The sequence below is a fragment of the Acomys russatus genome, chromosome 21, assembly GCF_903995435.1.
Source record: "Acomys russatus chromosome 21, mAcoRus1.1, whole genome shotgun sequence".
In the NCBI taxonomy this organism is placed as follows: domain Eukaryota; kingdom Metazoa; phylum Chordata; class Mammalia; order Rodentia; family Muridae; genus Acomys; species Acomys russatus.
This window is the reverse complement of record NC_067157.1, coordinates 12,192,393-12,210,867: the sequence shown is the minus strand read 5'-3', so window position 1 is coordinate 12,210,867 and position 18,475 is coordinate 12,192,393. Positions and strand designations below refer to the sequence as shown.

General features: G+C 43.0%; 1 protein-coding gene across 1 annotated transcript in view; it reads left to right on the top strand.

The window, feature by feature from the left end:
* The window catches only part of Lama4 (laminin subunit alpha 4), a 152,599-nt gene that overhangs the window by 69,095 nt on the left and 65,029 nt on the right, over nt 1-18,475 (top strand). The window contains exons 8-11 of the mRNA XM_051164581.1: nt 983-1,093; nt 7,148-7,259; nt 10,441-10,608; nt 12,827-13,020. Coding sequence (XP_051020538.1) covers nt 983-1,093; nt 7,148-7,259; nt 10,441-10,608; nt 12,827-13,020 — 585 coding nt within the window. The remainder of the gene's footprint in view (nt 1-982; nt 1,094-7,147; nt 7,260-10,440; nt 10,609-12,826; nt 13,021-18,475) is intronic.

Genomic DNA, 18,475 nt, shown 5'->3' with positions numbered 1-18,475 from the left:
CTTCTTAAAAAATGCAAAAGAAAGTGGCCAGTGACCCAAAATAAAGAGAATTGATCTCTTTACACCCAGAGCAGGAAAGTGTGTTTCTAAATCCGTTTACATTGATCCTTATACTTGCTCAGTTTCTCTAAGACCTGATCAGATTGATATTTGCCAGACTTCTCAGGCCACCTCCAGCCTAATTATAGTTTCTTTTGACAATAGAGAGGGGAGCCTTTCTCTGAGGGCAGCCTAGTGCCTGGCCAGAGTGTCCTGAACCATATTAAGTGGAGCTGTCAGACTTTCAGCCCCAGAAACTTCAGTCCCCTCCGGTACACCCATCCTTTGCAGAAATCTGTAGAAGTCTGTGAAAGCTCTGTTAAGAACAGAGGTCATGGGCTGGAGAGATGGCTCTGTGGTTAAGATCACTGGCTGTTCTAGCAGAGGACCTGGGTTCAATTCCCAGCACCCACACAGAGGTTCTCAACTGTTCATAACTCCAGTTCCAGGGTATCTAATGCCCTCCTCTGGACCGCTGGGCATTACACACATATTGGGTGTGTGTGTGTGTGTGTGTGTGTGTGTGTGTGTGTGTGTGTGTGTGTGTATACATATACATATACATATACATATACATATACGTATATATCAACCATACCCATAAAATAAAATATATTTAAAAAGAAAAAAACAGAGGTCACAACACACACCTAAATCTCCTGTACTGAAAGAGTCTGGGACAGGGGAGATGCTAGCAGTTTTATGGTGTTCTTGCAGATGCCCAGTGTTAAGTTCCTAGCGTCCATGTTGAGTGGCTTTACAATCACCGCTAACTCCAGCTCCAGGGATTCCAAAACCCACTTCTGGCCTCCGTGGACACTATCCCCATTCACAAACTCACACTAAGACACATACAGATATTTAAATTTAAAGATCAATGTCTTTTAAAACCAAGGGACACAATTATTAGTCATTTTGAAAAAACCCTTTTTGCCCCCTGCAGACAAGGTTGTCAGAAAGAGAAAACCAGTACACCCTACGGAAAATACAGATCGGCCATGCCGAGAACACAGTGAGAAGCCTCCTGTCCGATGTGGGAGAACTAGATGAAAAGGTACGTGCCTCGGTCCGTGCCTGTTGTGTGACACACCTTCCCCTGGGGAGACGTAGCACACATCTGTCTGTTGACCACCCAGAGACCAGCAAAGTCCAATTTAGTTCACCAATAAGTTTTATTTGGGGTAACTTACAGGAATATGGGCGAGGGGTTACTTCCAGGAGCAGAAACAACTCTGAGAAAGCTGCATCACCCCAGCACGAGTGAGAGCTCACAAAGCTGAGAACCTGGACCACCCTGCACAGCCTGCAGTCTACTCAGCAGGTTGGAGAGTATCCCTTCCAAGTGACCCACTCGGTCTAAACCTCTTCTAGACAGCTCACCTGGTTTCTGTTTCTTCAAGGCAGCTGGTCTGGTTTGAGTCTTCTTTGCACCTTAGCTCAGTTATCTGAGAAGGACTCTTAGCTTTTCTTGTTTACAGGAAGGGGCTTAGTGAATCTGGTCAGTTTCAGGGACTTCCTGAAGCTGCTTGAGTTGGGTTTGTTGTTTGTTTGTTTGTTTGTTTGCCAGGAGAGGGGATTCCAGTTTACAGGGCTTCTCTGTAGGATAGAATGTTTCAGTTTAGTAGGAACTGTTAAACAGGGTCTGCCTTGAAGAGTACAGTTAGCCTGTGTGATCCTAGCAAGTCACAAGCAACGAGGCTTTAAAAAACAAAAGCAAAGCTGGGCATGGCGGCACACGCCTTTAATTCCAGCACTTAGGAGGCAGAGACAGATAGATTGCTGTGAGTTCAAGGCCAGCCTGGTCTACAAAAGCAAGCCCAGGATAGTCAAGGCTACACAAAGAAATCCTATCTTGAAAAACCAAAAAAAAAAAAAAAAAAAAAAAAAAAAAAAAAAAAAAGCAAAAACAAACCGAAAAGGAAAAAAGCAAACAAACAAAATTCATGAGTGGCCCAAAAATTCAAGGCCAGGTCCACAGAGAAAGTTAATGAAGGGCATCTTCCTATCTTCCTATTTTAATAGCTTTTCTTGAAGAACTGTGTTTATGGTGAATTTTCTATGCATTATTCTAACACAGTTGATATGTACTGCAACTAAAATAATTATCAACTATTTGCCTTAGCATTGTAAGGGCTATTGAGCATCCAGAAATGTACTTTATTCTATATAATACATGCTTTAAGTATTAATAAAGGAGCATTAAGGAAAGAAAGAAAGAAAGAAAAGAAATTAGCTGATAAAAATTTGCCACATAAGCCTGACAAGCTGAGTTCAATCCCCAGAACTCATGTGGAGACAAAGTTCTTATTTTAACTCTGCATACATATCATTTGTGTGTGTGCATACACAGAGAAAAATGTTAATTATAAATTAAATTTTAAAAAAGAAAATCCAAGTTTAGCCTTTATATTATACCATAAGTTAAAATGAATTCCAGGTAGATTAAAGAGTCAAGAATGAATTTCAAGTCTATAGGAAACTAGAATCCAATAATTACTAATATCAAAAGGAAATATCATAACATAAATGTAACATGACTACCTAAAAAAGTATAGACAATAGTCTTTACAAGTTATAATTTCAATTCCCAGAGAAACACTAAATAAATAGTCAATTAGACTGAGATAAACACTCAGAAAGTATAAGATACAAAAACTCACGCAAGGCTGGAGAGCTGGTTCAATGATCAATAGCACTTGCTGCTCTTGCATAGGACCTGTGTTCTATGCTCAGCACCCACATGATAACTACAGTTGTCTGTAACTCCAGTCTCGGGGAACTCAACACCTCTTCTGACATCTTTGGGCACCAAGCAAATACATGCTGTACTTTCATTATGCATATTCATCCCACAGTCATGAAAACCGCAGTAATATGTATGTTCTCAAACTTGACAGTTAGTACCTCTAGCCCATAGATCCCATCTGCTCAAAAACCTCACAAGTTCTCTTCACCTCAAGTCATTGGGTTTTGGAGTAGTTTGCGGTTTGAGGGGTATACTATTGCCATTGTTTGTTTGCCAGCCTCCATAGCTAAGTCTTCCAACTGCCATTTGGAAATCCCTAGAACCATTTCATACCATTTACCCTTGAAAATACCCGGAAGGACGCCCATGTGTCTGTGCTTACGAAGAACCCATGCTCCAAAGGCTTTTGCTGTTGCTGCCACTGTTGAACCCGTTTGTAAAATACCAAAGACCAGGCCAAGATTCTACTCTCCTGTGTTCCCAAGCCGGCCACACCCAAGGTAAAGCATGGCGGCCCAGCAGCAGAGGTGGAAACAGCAACTCCCTCCCATTGTCAGTGCTCTGCTTCACTCTCTGGGTCCTGAAAGTCTGCAATGGAGGCCACAGCCACGGAGAACAGCTCACCCTAGTCTTCCACCCACACAAAGGGCACCTGCGTAGCAGCTCAGGCATCTTAAGGGGGAGCATATCAAAAGTGTCCAATCCTGCCAAAAAGGCAGAATTGGGGAAAATTGTATGACTGTTCTAAAAAAAAAAAAATGACAGCCCTGTCACTTCACTGCGACAGGGGCTAAGAGGTTTGTAGTAAATATTAGGCCCTGCTCTCAAGGTGCCCACAGTCTGGCAGGGAGCAGATACATTCTTGTAAATGATACACCATTTAGCAATGGAGTCCTGGTAGAGAAGAAACTGTAAGTAACTCTAAGGGAGAAATGTTGAATCCTCTCCTAGGGAAGCTTGCCTGGTGTGTTGAGAGTGAGGAGTTTGTCAAGGACATCCAAGCAGGGGAAACGTACCATAACACAAAGGATGTGAAAAACATGACATATTCTCAGCACTAGAAGAATTTTGACCTTGGCCTTGATTTAAGTGTAAGACAAGAGATAAGATGGAACGGTTGACAGTATCACGGAGATGGCTGGACCATGAGGGACCTTGTCCAGCATACCAGCAAAGTCTGGCTTTCAGATGTTGAAGTCACTAGAGGGTTTACACAAAACAGCTCATTAGAACTGCATTTCAGAAGTATTCTTTTTTCAGTAGAGAGGCTAGACTGGGTCAGGGAGGACACCAAGGGTAGGGTGCAATGGGAAACCACCTGGGGAGATGGGAAAGCGAGTTTGGTTGCTTTCTTGCCTTCACTTGAAAAGGATGCGCAGTGAGAGTGATGGACTGAGCCTAAGGAGACGAAAAGGGTGAGAAGCGAGAATACCAGGTGGAAGGACCTAGGATGTGTGATGAATCAGAAGTCATGAGGAGCAAGAAGGCACATTCCGTCTGGGTGAAGTGGATGACTAAGACTAAAATCACAGGGTGAATTACTCTGGACACTGTAAATTTGAGGTACCTGCAGATGTCCAGAGACAGCTGGAGATTCGAGCCAGCAGCTCAGGCTGTAGGGGCGGGGGAGAGGGGGAAGGGGGGTTGTAGCCACAGGTTTCTGAATGTCACTAATGTTTAGGAGGAAAGGAAGCACACGGAACTTGACGTCACTTTTCAGGTTTGAAGACACACGCCAGCATTCCTATTGTCCTCATTCACCCTTGTTTCCCAGAGTAACGATTAAAACGTCCTTCCTTTCGATCACAAAAGAGTTGCAACTGAAACAATAAAATTCATGGTGACAGATTGGTTATCATCGTCACTTAATTCAAATAAACAATAAAATTCATGGTGACAGATTGGTTATCATCGTCACTTAATTCAAATAAACACAATGAGAATTCACCATTGGGGTGAGTAAGTGGCTAATCCTTTGTAATGGTATAAATAATTAACCAGCTTATAACTATAGGTAATGTTATAACTGCAGGGGTTTGTTTTAAAGCAAGGCACACCTGTTTTATTGAGTGCACATACCATTATTTTCCTTCCATAAGCAAAGTTCCAGAAAATAAGTTAAATCTTTAAGAAAAGTCCCTACATACTGTACTATATTTGGTAGTTTTTCAACTTCAAGTAATAAATGTTGCCTTCACGTCATTTCTGTCTGTATATCTATCTATACAGATAAAGATGGATGGCACTACGGGCCTTTGTGCATCTTTATATCTCACAGCGCCCTCTGGTGTTCGTTATAGAAGTTTTCTTATAGGTGTGGCAGCTCACAGTTTAAAGTTAAAAATAAGTTTAAAGACAGAGAAATAACAATAGAGCATTTCTTTGATGTATGAGACCAGAGTATGCATGTATATTTGTGTAGTGTGTGTGTGTGTGTGTGTGTGTGTGTGCGTGCGCGCGCGCGCGCGCGTGCATGCGCACGTGCTCAATTTAGAAAACGAGGCTCGGTCTTTCTAAATATAACACTTTAATGGGATCAAACATAAACTTTTTAATGTATTTATATATTTTAAAAGCATCAAGAATATAGTTCATTTTATTTTCTTTTTTTAAGATTTGTTTATTTATTATGTATACAGTGCACATCAGCTCACATTACAGATGGTTGTGAGCTACCATATAGTTGCTGGGAATTGAACTCAGGACCTCTGGAAGAGCAGTCAGTGCTCTTAACCTCTGAGCCATCTCTCCAGACCCCTCATTTTATTTTCTACATTATCTAATTTTTAAATTATTACAACTATTATTTTTTTTTTCTCCAGAAAAAGCATTAGAATAAGCCCAGGAAGACTGGCACTGGGGGAAAGGGCTTCTGTCTTGATCGGGGTTACTTTTGCTGTGATGAAACACCATGACCAAAGCAACTTTGGAAGGAAAGAGTTTATGTCACTCACAGTTCATTATCAAAACAGAGAGGGCAGGAACTCATGCAGGGCAGGAACTGATGGCAGAGGCCATGGAGGGCTGCTGCTTCCTGGCTTGTTCAGCCTGCTTTCATGTAGAACCCATGACTCTCAGCCCAGGGATGGCCCCACCCACAATGGGCTAGGATCGCCCATCAATCACTAATTAAGACAATGCCCTACAGGCTTACCTACAACCTGGTCCTGTGGAGGCACTTTCTCAATTGAGGCTCTCTCCTCTCTGATGATTCTTGTTTGTGTCAAGTTGACATAAAACTAGGCAAGACAGCTTCTAAATGTGTCTACTCTGATACTGTTTCTTTGTGTCTGCATCTTCTTCCTCAGCCATCACAGAAGGTCACTGGCTTTGCTCACCCTAGAATGTCGAAAACATTGCCAACGATACTATGCCACAGTCCTCTGGATAGAACACTGCATGAAAGAAGAGAGGTTGGGAGCACCCACTTCCCTAGTCTGGAGCACCTAATCAATATTCTCCCAGTGTTCCATCCATGTGGCTTCAGCCAGCCATCCGTGGACTCAGTATAGCCCTCTGTCCCAGAGCTGCACCAAGAAAGCACCAGAAAAGGCAAGCAGACACTAATTAAAGACAGGCTGAAGAACTACTCCCCCCAGGCATAATAAGTCAGCAATCTGTCTAGAGCCAAAAGGAAGTATACATCCTTTCATGCAATGGGAGTAATGGCCTGACCTTGAGCTGTGCCATTGCATTTAGATCATCTCCTGTCCTTGAATACATACAGAAATTTAACACACACACACACACACACACACACACACACACACACACACACACACACCACTGAGTGGAGTCAGCCCCCACCATGGGCCAGGGAGGTCCCATTTACTCTGTGCCAAATCTGCCTGGGCAGTTATTTGCATACACAGGCCATCAATGTTGATGGGAAATCAGAATAAAGCTCTGAAAACAGCAGTTAGCTCAGTGAGTATCACCCTGTCATCCCTGTGGGGACTCAGTTTCAGCCGAGTTTGGACCAGTCAGTGGGAACATTTCAGGATCTGCCCTCTTTCTCGATGATTTCCTCTGAAGTTTAAGCCCTTCAATCAGAACAATGTCAAAGTGATCGTAAGCATACACAGGTCATGGTCAAGTTGGGCAACCTGAGATACAGTAGCAGTTGCAAGGAAAAGACACCTGTGGTAAGCGGTTGGTTTGCACCGAACCATGACTTACGGCCTTGGTTTTGGTAGCATCCTAGAATCTGAAAACTGGTCATTACCGAGTCTTCACGAATGATTCCTAAGACTATTCTGTGTGTCATAGAGCTTGCCCCATGCCAGGAAAGTACCTCAAATGAATGCGTTATACCCACCCACCCTCACATGTGCATCTAGTGTTTCTTTGTGTAATCTGCAGGGTAGTAAAGCCTCAAGAAAGGGGAAGCTGGTTGAGAAGGAAAGCCTGGACACAAGTGACCACGCGACTCACCTTGCAAAGCAAGCCCGGAACATGCGGGACAAAATCCAAGGTAAAGATCTTCCTTTCTGCTTAACTTCACGTCGAGGTAACACTCGGTGTGTGAGTAACAGTAAAAGAATGTTATTGTCAGGGACTGCTGTGTGCAGGAGCATAGCATTCGACATGTCACGGGTTTTAACTTACATAGTCTTCATGGCAATTATGTTCACTTGGATTTCTGAACACCCATTCCTATTTATACAAAACCACTCTTTCTTGGCATTTCACTCGAGTTTGATGTTGCAGTCCCTTTCTAGCAGAGGAAATGTGGTGTCCTTAAGAGGAAAGATCTCGGTAGGAGTCACACCTCTTTTCTGGTTATTTGCAGCCTCCAAATTTGTCTTTAGACTATGAATAAACCATGTCAGGTGTGGTAGCGCACACCTTTAATCCTAGGACTTGGGAAGTAGAGGCGGGTGGATCTCTGTGAGTTGACAATCAGGCGGGGTCTACAGAGTGAGTTCCAGGCTAGTTCAGTCCAGACCATGCAATCTTGTCTCAAAAAACATGGAGCGTGAGGCGAGCGGGAGTAAAGCAGTCCAAATGGCCTCTAGCTCTTCCTGTGATGCTCTTCTTCAAGAACCAGGCAAGCAACTTAGCTGCTCAGGGTTGTAAATGAAAAGGGAAGAGGGCTTGTGAGTGATCCCTGCCCTAACGTGCTGTGGCAGAGTCTACCCAACCTACCTACCGCAGATTCACTCATCTGTGCTCTGGTTTCCACTAAGTGCAGGCTGCATCTTGAGGGCCATCTTAACAGCGCAGGGAAAGCTGTCTTCAGTTTCCCAACAGAAAGTGATGGTGTTTTGTTCTGGGGTAGAGAGACATTCCTTGGGTTGGAGTCAGCTAAGATCTGGTGTTTGTATCCATGGGTTTGTTTTTTTTTTTTTAATTATACTATATATGAAGAGTTGGATGACAATACCTAATGCATCTCAGGGCACAATGACAGTAAAGGGATCCACAGTGAGAGATTCATCTTTATAGTGAGGTAGCAGGAGCGTATTCTAGGCTAAGGGGCATATAAGACCAAGATTGGTCCTTCGCATGGTTTCCTTGGATGCTTGCTTGTAAAGCATAATAAAAACAAATGGCATGAGTTTCAGACTCCCCACTGCCATCCTCCTTTAGCGCATGGGTTTGCATTTACTGATAAAATAACCCTTTTCCTAAAGCACTGTTCCGTTGAGTTGTTCAAACAGCACGACTGAACCCAGAAAATCCAGTGCCCTCATAGTCATCCAGTTGAGAAATAAACACCCTGTTAAGCAGCAGCAAATAAAGTCAAAACCCTTCTAAACCAGACAGAGGAAATAATTCACCTTTGCTGTTTAGCAAACCGGATCTTGGTGGGAAGGTGTTTCCTTTGAAAAGAATCTGAAGCATGGGCAAGGATGAGGGGTGAACTGTCGGGGGGTGAGGGGAGAACTATCAGGGGGGGCGGGGTGAACTGTCGGGGGTGAGGGGTGAACTATCGGGGGGGGGGGAGGGGCAGGGTGAACTGATGGGGGTGGGGTGAACTGATGGGGACAGGGTGAACTGTCGGGGGGCAGGGTGAACTGTGGGGGGGTGAACTGTCAGGGGTGGGGTGAACTGTCAGGGGGTGAACTGTCAGGGGTGGGGTGAACTGTCGGGGGGGGGACAGAGTGAACTGTGGGGGGTGAACTGTCAGGGGTGGGGTGAACTGTGAGGGGGTGAACTGTCGGGGAGCGGCGTGGAGTAGATATACAAAAGCAGGAAGCGGGAACTTTCATCGGTTTTTCATCTCTTTAAAATAATGCATGAATAGTCGCCAACCACCAAGGCACAAGTGTTATTGTCTGTGTTTCTTCTTGCGAATCTACCCCAGACATAGCACAAACAAAACAGCCCAAAACTGAGCAGAACTTACATGAAAATGCCAAAGAACTTGGGAAGACAATGACGTGTTTGATTGATTTCATGTCTACATTTTGTTTACTTCAAGGGCTCATATTTCAGACTTAGGTCGAAGCGTGGGTGTTTAATGCTTTGATGCTTGGGGGTTTGGAAGGGTTTAGCATATATTGATCTCCCTGGAGCACTCACAGTCTTGTTTGGAGCATTAAAATGATCTATCCCCATTTCTCACCCTCCTTTCAGAATTCAGGAGTGCCACACAGCACCAACAGGACGTCATTCCTCATTCCCAACTATCGCTAAAATAGCTGCTGGTGACCTTCAAGCTATTACCCACATAAACTACAGCTCCTCGTCGTGCTGTGATTTATGTGAGAGCAGTGTTTGTTTACCCATCTTATCTGGCCAACCACATAGATCATAGTGAACCGCAGACACACAATTTCATTATGCCAGGAAGATAAAGCACTTCTTCCCAGAGCTGCCAGAGAACAAGGAAGCCACACAGCCTCTCCTCTGATCATATGGAATAAGAATGAGGGCGACAAGGAATGGTTACATGGCAGTGGCTAGGCAGTTACCTAAGCCCTTGCAGCATCAGTGGGCCCCTTGGTTCTAAAATCTTCAGCCTATATCAGATGTAGAGCAGAAAGACCCAGAGTCAAATGGCTCAATCTCGAAAATATTCACAAAAGAATGCAAATAGAAAAATCATGTAATATATATATAGTTATATATTATATATATATATGTATGTGAGAAAAACTATCACACAATAATTTTTTAATCCTTTTACTAGCTTGACTATAAAGCTATCTAAAAGGCTCATTTGGACAATTACAAATACACTCTCATTTTGGCTTAGAGCTTTGTTTTGTTAAATCATTGATGCCTAAAATACAACTAATATCCCCATGATGCAAGTGACAGGAGACACTGCCAAACGTTTTTTTTTTTTTTCCCCAAGTCAAATATTTCTATGAAATGTTGATTCTTTTATAATCCTCAGATTATTGTGCCTTCAATATTAGTGTTCTCGATCACCATGGATACCAGATGAGTACAGAAGCAAAACAGGCTCTAGGGCATCCCACTCTGAACACACCTCATAGGACCAAAAAATGGTTTTTTCAGGTTAGCCTCTCTCCACCTCATGATGAGCTCCTGTGATGACACCAACACTGCCATCATGGTAGCAGCTTAGCCTAGGACTGAGCTCTCTTTCCGTTGTAAGGTCAGTCCTAAGCTTTGCTCCCAGGCGACAGCCCTGCGCATCCTTTCCCAGCCCCGTTCCATCATTATGTTCTCCTTCACAGAGATCAACAGCAAGATGCTCTACTATGGAGAGAATTTTGAACTCAGCCCTGAGGAAATAGTTGAGAGGCTGATGTTGGCCCAGAAAATGCTGGAGGAGATCCGAAGCCGGCAGCCATTCCTCAAGCAGCGGGAGCTCGTGGACGAGGAGGCAGATGAGGCCCAGGAATGTGAGTGTCTTCTATTCCTGGACAACACGGTATATGTCTTCTTTCTCTGTGGGACCAGGAAAGGACAGCGAGCCACAGGGCAGCATTTGGTCAAGCAACTAGTTCTCAATATTCAGAGTTATGCAGAATTTATGCACAGCCTCAGAGATTTATTTGGGGAAAACTTGACTTTTTCTTTCTTTCTTTCTTTCTTTCTTTCTTTCTTTCTTTCTTTCTTTCTTTCTTTCTTTCTTTCTTTTTTTCCCCCAAAAGTTTTAGATCCAGGCACAACTTTGAGATTTTGTGGAATTGCAGAGATTCTATGCAGAATGGTCATACCTTTTTAAAAGAGAATGGAGATTTAGAAGTTGGTGTAGGAAAAAAGTAAAAATAGAAAGGAAAGGAAAATTAGATCCCTGCCTCTACAGTAAGAGAAATTTTCTAGAAAATGTCAACAGTGTTGATGCCCTGATGGCCCTGAGTTTTGGTAACTTTTACCCTCCAGTAGGAACTTGCCCTTAATGACGAACATCAAAAGCACACAAAGCAATGTCATTGGGCCTCTGATTTGGTCACTATATAGCTCACCAATTGTTGCCTCCCAATATACCCCAAGTGTGTTCATTTAAAACTGTAGCTATTTATTTGGCCCTGATTTCATCGGATGGTTGTTCAGGCTAAATTCAACCTTGCTCGGCTCTATGTTATGTGGCATAGGTGAAATTCACTCATGTGTCTGGGACTGGCCAGGCAGGCTGGACCTCTCCCTCCATGCCAAGTCTTTCTCTCATGGAGCTAGACCAGCCTTGCTTACATGGCAGCGGAGGCTTCTGAGAGGGAAAGACTAGAGCGTTCAAGGGCTCTTCAAGCCTAGGCTTGGAACTCAGTCGTACCAGACTGTTCTATTGGTCAAGACCAGCCTAGATTCAAAGGGTAGGATTGGTTGCACTCTCCATGGGAAAGGTCGCACAGAACCTACATATTCAACAAAGGAAATTACAGGATTTTAAATCAGATTTTGTCTGTTGCTTATATTTCATAATATTTCCATCAGTACCTCAGAATTGTAGTTAATAAAGCTTATCTTAATACATTAGTAGATACTGATTGGTAAATTAATACAAATATAGATCACAAAATTATTGGTTTAAATTTCTGTATTAGCTATTTTTCACTTATATTGTGGTCATTTTTAGATTTTTACACATTTTATTTTACATACTTTAAAAAATCCATTATATGAAGGGGCCTGAAAGCTTCCCTTGATTTCAGGGGAATCAGTGGAACTGCAAAGGTTAAAGGGCACAAGTCATCTTCCCATAGGTGTCACTCCATCAACCTTCACTAGCAGTTATTGTGGATAACAGAGAAGAAGGCTATTGGCATAAGATGTATTGTGACAACAAATAAACTCTTACCATCGGAGAGAGTGACAGGAGAATTCCAGGCCAGGGGGCCAGCTGGTGCTCTGGCATCACAGCCAGATGCTCGCAAGCACCGAGACTATTTTGAAATTTAGCCAGATGGCCTCATAGAAAAAAGTCTCTTATTTCTCTCTCTTAGTCTCTTGAAATAAACAAATGCATTTCAAGCCCTTTCTTTATTGAGTCAGGAACTTGTATCTTCTCGTTTTACTGAGGAAAATAAAGGCAAACTTCAACAGAACAGGTGGTAACTACCTGGAGTGGGGGACGGGGAGGAAGATTGCAGCAACTGACCAACAAATGTGCCTGTGAGCCACGAATAAAGCATGCACACAAAGACACTTCGAGAGTAGCATGCCATTGCCAGTTAATCTTTATATCTCAGTCTGAGTCTGACCTCAGGAGCACAATGGAACCAGTAGGGAAAAGCGGTGAGAATGGGTGTCATAAAGAGCATAGATGTTTGTTCTTTCACTAACTAGAAAACACTGCTTATTTTTTATAGTAAAAACTATAGTGTATCTAGTTTTTCTTTGTCGGACAAGACTGTGAGTAGTCTGGGTAATAAGAGAAAAGTATTACAGCCTGGTCTCCAAGTGTAATCCCCAAGAGAAAACTGTTCAAGCCCTTCCTCTAGTCCACATATCCAAAGTGCGTAAACCCAACAGAAAAGCATCTCCCACTGGGAGAATCCCTGTGAACCTCTCGAGTCTCTCAGTCACTGAAGAAGAGGAAGAAGAAGAAGACAGGGCCTGAAAATGTCATACTTTGCTGAACGCAGGAGCCGGACTAAATTCACCTCCGTTTCTCCTCAGTGCTGAGCCAAGCCGAGAACTGGCAGCGGCTACACAATGACACCCGCTCCTTGTTCCCTGTGGCGCTGGAGCAGCTGGATGACTACAATGCTAAGCTGTCAGACGTCCAGGAATCCCTCAACCAGGCCCTGGACCACGTCAGGGATGCAGAAGACATGAACAGAGTCATCTCCTCCAAGCAGAGGGAACATGAGGTACCGTGGGTCAGGCACAGACAATCTGAACTTACATCAAGAAAAAACAGTTGATGTTTAAAAAAAATTATTATATATACTATATATAATATAGTATATAATAATATTATTATATATTATATATATAAATATATAATAATTTTTTTATATAGTAATATACCTAAACACTCATATTTTAAATAAGGTTGCTTTTTGCTGTTGTAAGTCACTGCCATATCTGTACCTTGAACAGTGATATTTAGTCCTTGCTCGAGTAAGAATGAGGTCGTGGCATAGTCTGCACTCCTCCACGTGACTATACTGCTTTCTCAAGAGTGATGAGGATTCTTCACTAAACATCCACCTGCTAGAACCATGTTTCGGGTATGTGCAGGTTTCAGGAAGGTGTAATTTTTGGAAAGACATCCTAAGTAAATTTTACAGGCCACTGACAGCAGCTATAGAAAAAGAGGGTTAAACCTAAGCGGAAATCATACAAATACAAAAAAGGTGAGGAAAACATTAAATGCCAACTGCACAGATAGCTTTCTCTGATGCCCACACCCACAGGACTGGGAAGTGCAGATGGTGTGCCCATGCCAGACAACACTTGTACAGCCAACCACCACCATTAAAAAATCCATCCTGCATAGGGATGGTACAAGTAATCCTGGCCATGCCTGCAAAGCTTAGGTTAAAAACAACGTGGGCAAGAAGAAATAACCGGTCCCACCATTTTTCTAACAGGAGCAAACTCTCATTTGATTTTTGTTTGTTTGTTTGTTTGTTTGTTTGTTTGTTTGTTTGTTTGTTTTTGAGAATAATAATGGCCGGGTGGCACTGAGTGAATGTTGTATGCTTATGGTGTACAATAAACATGTAACTATTGCAGAAAGTATTGTTTGAAGATAGACCCTGAGAGTCTAGGTGCCCTGTCACTTCCTGTTCTCCTATTCCACGGTCAGTCAACCCATGACCCACCCACGCCCCAGTTCTAGCGCCTCAGCAATGTTCTGTCTGCCATCCCTCTACAATTTCTTCAGTTCTGCCCTTCGCCATTTCCCAGCCAGTTACCTTGTTTTGTTTCTCCTCCATCCTTCCTCTCCTTCAGGCCACCCTCCCCACGCTGCCGAGAGTAGCCCATCCCATAATAGCACTGGCAGCCAGTGGCTGCTTGCCGTTATTTAAAGCTCTTCCTCCTTCCTTGCCATGCGTAATGACACTATGGACACTACATCTTGTGACTGATCCAATGGGTTATAAAATAAGCTTGGAGGTTTATAATAATCATTTTCAAAAGAAAATCAAACCAACAAAAAAGCATTTTGATTCCTGTCTTGAGTAAGGGCTTGGAATGGTCCTTTCTTGGTTATAGAGCAGTATTACCATTCAGCTTTGAGGTTACATTTAAATCCACAGACAAAAGAGCCGCTCATTACTTATAATGCATCTGTAATACATCTTTAATAAATGTGGGCACAATTTGAAAAAGAAAACCATAGCAGCTCACAATCGGAAAAATCCTAAAATATTTTCATCGAGTCAACAGTTTTCACTGGCACGTTAATTTGTGCCAGGAACTGTGATGGATGGGTTAGGATTCAAAGACGAAGCACACGTGATTCCATAATAGCATGGAGCTCCTAGCTTAGAGGGAAGCTTCATCCGTTCACAGATCTATTCGCCACAATAGAGGAACACAGCTGTGTGCCTGGCATTATGGGATTGGACTGGGCCGGGTTGGTCTCTGCAGGAAAAAGTAAAGAATGGCTTGGGTATCCAGGTTTAAAAAAACAAAACAAAACAAACAAACAAACAAACAAAAAACAAGGCTGCCTTCTAGGTAGGCAGGGACTGCCTGAACTGAATGTATGAACCAAGGAAGAGCTAGAGGCAGGGCTAAGGAGACTGATGGGGCAGATCAGAGAGGTCTCCACGTGCCATGTGAAGAGCACAGACTTCTGTGGGGTGGACCCTTGCAAATGATGCTGGCCATGACTTACACTAACAAATATGGAGTAGGTTGCAAGCCAGCACACACACACATACAGCAAGAATGTGATGACGCTTACACAAGACAGGGGTATCATAACAACTCACCTAACAGTTCTAGGAGCTCATTAATGAAAACTCCCAAACTACTTAACATGGAGAGTCTTGAAATGGAGAATCAGCTTCCCAGACTGTCCCCTGCCAGACAAGGACAGGTGACAGTACCTAGGAGAACCCAAATATAAAACTGTGCCCCTCGCCATAGAAGTATGGTTTAACTGCAGAAGAAAAGGCTAAGATCCACAGTAATGTATTAGCAAACCGTACAGGGTTCTCTTTTGCAGCTGTGAGATGTCAGTCTTGGCAAATATTTTGTCTTCTGCACAGACTTTTTCTAAAGGACACATTCGAGTGTGTTGTGAGTTAATATGCCCAGCTCTCCACTGGCTTATTTCTAGGGCTCTGTAATCTCCATCACCAGTAAGAGTGGCACACAATGGACTGAAAACTAAAGCGTGGGCTTGACTAGGTGCTTCGCTAGGGCTTGGTAAATGGTGACGTGTGTCAGGACTTTGTCATGAGCAGTAAATGAACAGTGTCGCCCACGCGAAGCAACTTCAGTTCTAAAAGTCAATGCATGCCAGTCTAGCTTTTAATTACATCTTCCTTATATACACTTTTAGAAAACTCCCATGGATGTGGATACCAGGAATTTGGCATTTTAGTGATTTCACACAGATGGTAGGCCTCTTTTAGCTTGGTTAAACAAATCCTTCCACTAAGTACAAATGAACAGCGTGAGCAGAACGTTAGAAAGAGAGCAGCACGCGCACTGCATTCTAAGCCTCTGTCTGGCCTGCTTCTTTCTTCTCCTAACTAGGCGGTCAGCATTAGCCAGACCACATCCCTGCAGCCCCGGTTCCTCTCTACTCCATCTCACTGCTATTGCCCTGGAAAGGGATGTGGGGGGGGGGGGGATCCATCCTCATCTTTAGCTGACTCCACAGAACGTCTTTCATATGGCTGGCTGTCATCTGCCAGTAGGAATAATTACAGGACCATGCCATGCTACTGCCTTCTAAAAAATAACCTCTTTCCCACTGACCACTGGGGCTATTTTTCCCCCTTCCAAGTCTCTAGCTCACTCATTTCTCCCGAATCTCACTACTCATCTAATGCCTGCCTAGGCTGCTGGCCTCTGTCTCCCTCAGATTGCAACTAAATCCAGTTGTTAGGCATTTCTGATTCATCTCCTTGGAAAGGCTTCAACGACGTCAGGTACAGTTGTACATCCCTGCGGAGGATGGGGCAACTTCCTGGTCAACCTGAACCACACAGTGAGACCTTCTCTCAAGAGAAAGGCTGGTGGTGTGGCTCTGTGTGTAAGGTGCTCGCTACCAAGCCTGGACACCTGATCAGTCAACTACCAGGACCCACATAGTGGAAGGAAAGGGCCAAGTAAGGCACGTTGTCCTTTGACCTCTGACCTGTACACATGTGTGAATGAGAGAGAAAGAGAAAGAGAAAGAGAGAGAGAGAGAGAAAAATGCAATAAAATAATGTTAACAAAAGCTATTTTAAGAACTCTCAATGACTTCTTCGTAAGAAAGGCAAATTGCCCAGCTGACGGTTTCAACAGTGTCTCTTGACTCCTATACAGTATCTGCCTCCCAGATATGGAGGCCATGTAGTTTCCCCCTTTTTTCCTTTGCTCATGTGTTTTTGCCCACTCCCTTATCTAATTCTGTCTAGCCCTTAATTTAGGCTAAGTCACTCACTACATAGCATGTCTCACCCACTTACCAAAGTTCTTTCATCCTTTACATCTACTGAAGATTCTGTGAAAACTAGGGAAACCACCCACACCCACATGCCGCTCGCGTATATAGACACGTGTATGTCCACAGCCAGTGCAGTCCTGCTATGGAAAACATGGTCAGTTATTTATACAGTTGGCGTGCAAATTGAAGCAGTCCTTCTAAAGCCCAGGTTAAGAAAACGAACACCCGGGCTGGCGAGATGGCTCAGCGGTTAAGAGAATTGCCTACTCTTCCAGAAGTCCCGAGTTCAATTCCTAGCAACCACTCGGTGGCTCACAGCCATCTGTAATAGAATCTAATTTCCTCTTCTGGTGTGCAGGAAAACGGAACACTCATATACATAAAATAAATATTAAAAAAGAAGAAATGACCACCAGAAGGACCCTCCCTATTCTGCACTGATGCAGCCATAAATTATAGCTAGGAAATTATCTTTAGTGCATTTAGCATATAGTCTATGTTCCAGTTTCAAAGGTATTACTGAATGTGTAACTGTGTAACCTCTGCACGTGTGTGTATGCATGCATGTGTGAGTGTGAATGTGTGAATGTGTGTGTGCATGTGTGTGCATGTGCATATGTGTGTGTTTGTGTACCTGCAGTTCACGTTTTGTCTACCCCCACTAAAATCATAAGCACCCAAAAGGCAGTGCCCTTGCTTTGCATGGACTGTATCGTCCCAGGACATAACACAATGTCTCGCATGCATCCCGTTTTATTCATCAGCAAAAGGATAAACAAGGGCACAGAGCACCCCCACCTGCCATGTAACCCAGATATCGTTTATAAATACAACCGGTATTTACAATATAAAACTTCATCTGATATAAACCGGACCCTCACATTACTAAGTACTACTTCTGACATTCTTTTCCCTGCTTTCACATGTTTAAATGTTATAAAATTTTAATTTCTTCCAAAAGAAAAAAATTAAATATATAAAGGTTTAACTTAAAACCTAGTATTTCATTTATATAGTAGTCTTTCCTTTAACAGCAAATTGGTTTGAATAGATGAAACCTTATTGGGATTTGATTTTTTTTAATTTTCACAAAATTATACTGCCCAATTTTATTTAACTAACTAATTAATCGTAGTGCTGGGATCAAACCCATGGCCCCACGCATAGTGGGCATGTGTTGAATTGAGTAATAGAATGAAATCTGAATAATACCCCCACCCCAGATTTAAGGATTTTTTTTTCTTTGCAAAAGTATTTTATTTTTCTTTTTTCTTTTACTGAAGATAGTTTTCCTCGCATACTATATGCTGATTACGGTTCCCCTCCCTCTGCAGTTCCAACTCCTCTTTCTGTCTTTCTTTATAAAGCAAACAGGCTTCTAAGGGATAATAATAAAATATGATACAATGAGATAAAACTAAAACTAACACATTCGAATAAGACAAAACAAACAGGAAAAAAAAAGAGCCCAAGAAACAGATATAGACACAGAGGTCCACTCATTCACTACTCAGGAATCCCATAAAACCACTGACCTGGAAGCCATGATATATACAATACACATATTGGCTTTGTGGCTGGGTTGGTGTTTATGCCTTTTGGCAGCATATAGAGTGCTTTCCTGTGCCAGAGACACTACTAGCATGTAAAGACGAAGGCTCTGTCTAGGCACCAGCTCAACCTCTCTATGTTCAGTGAGTTGT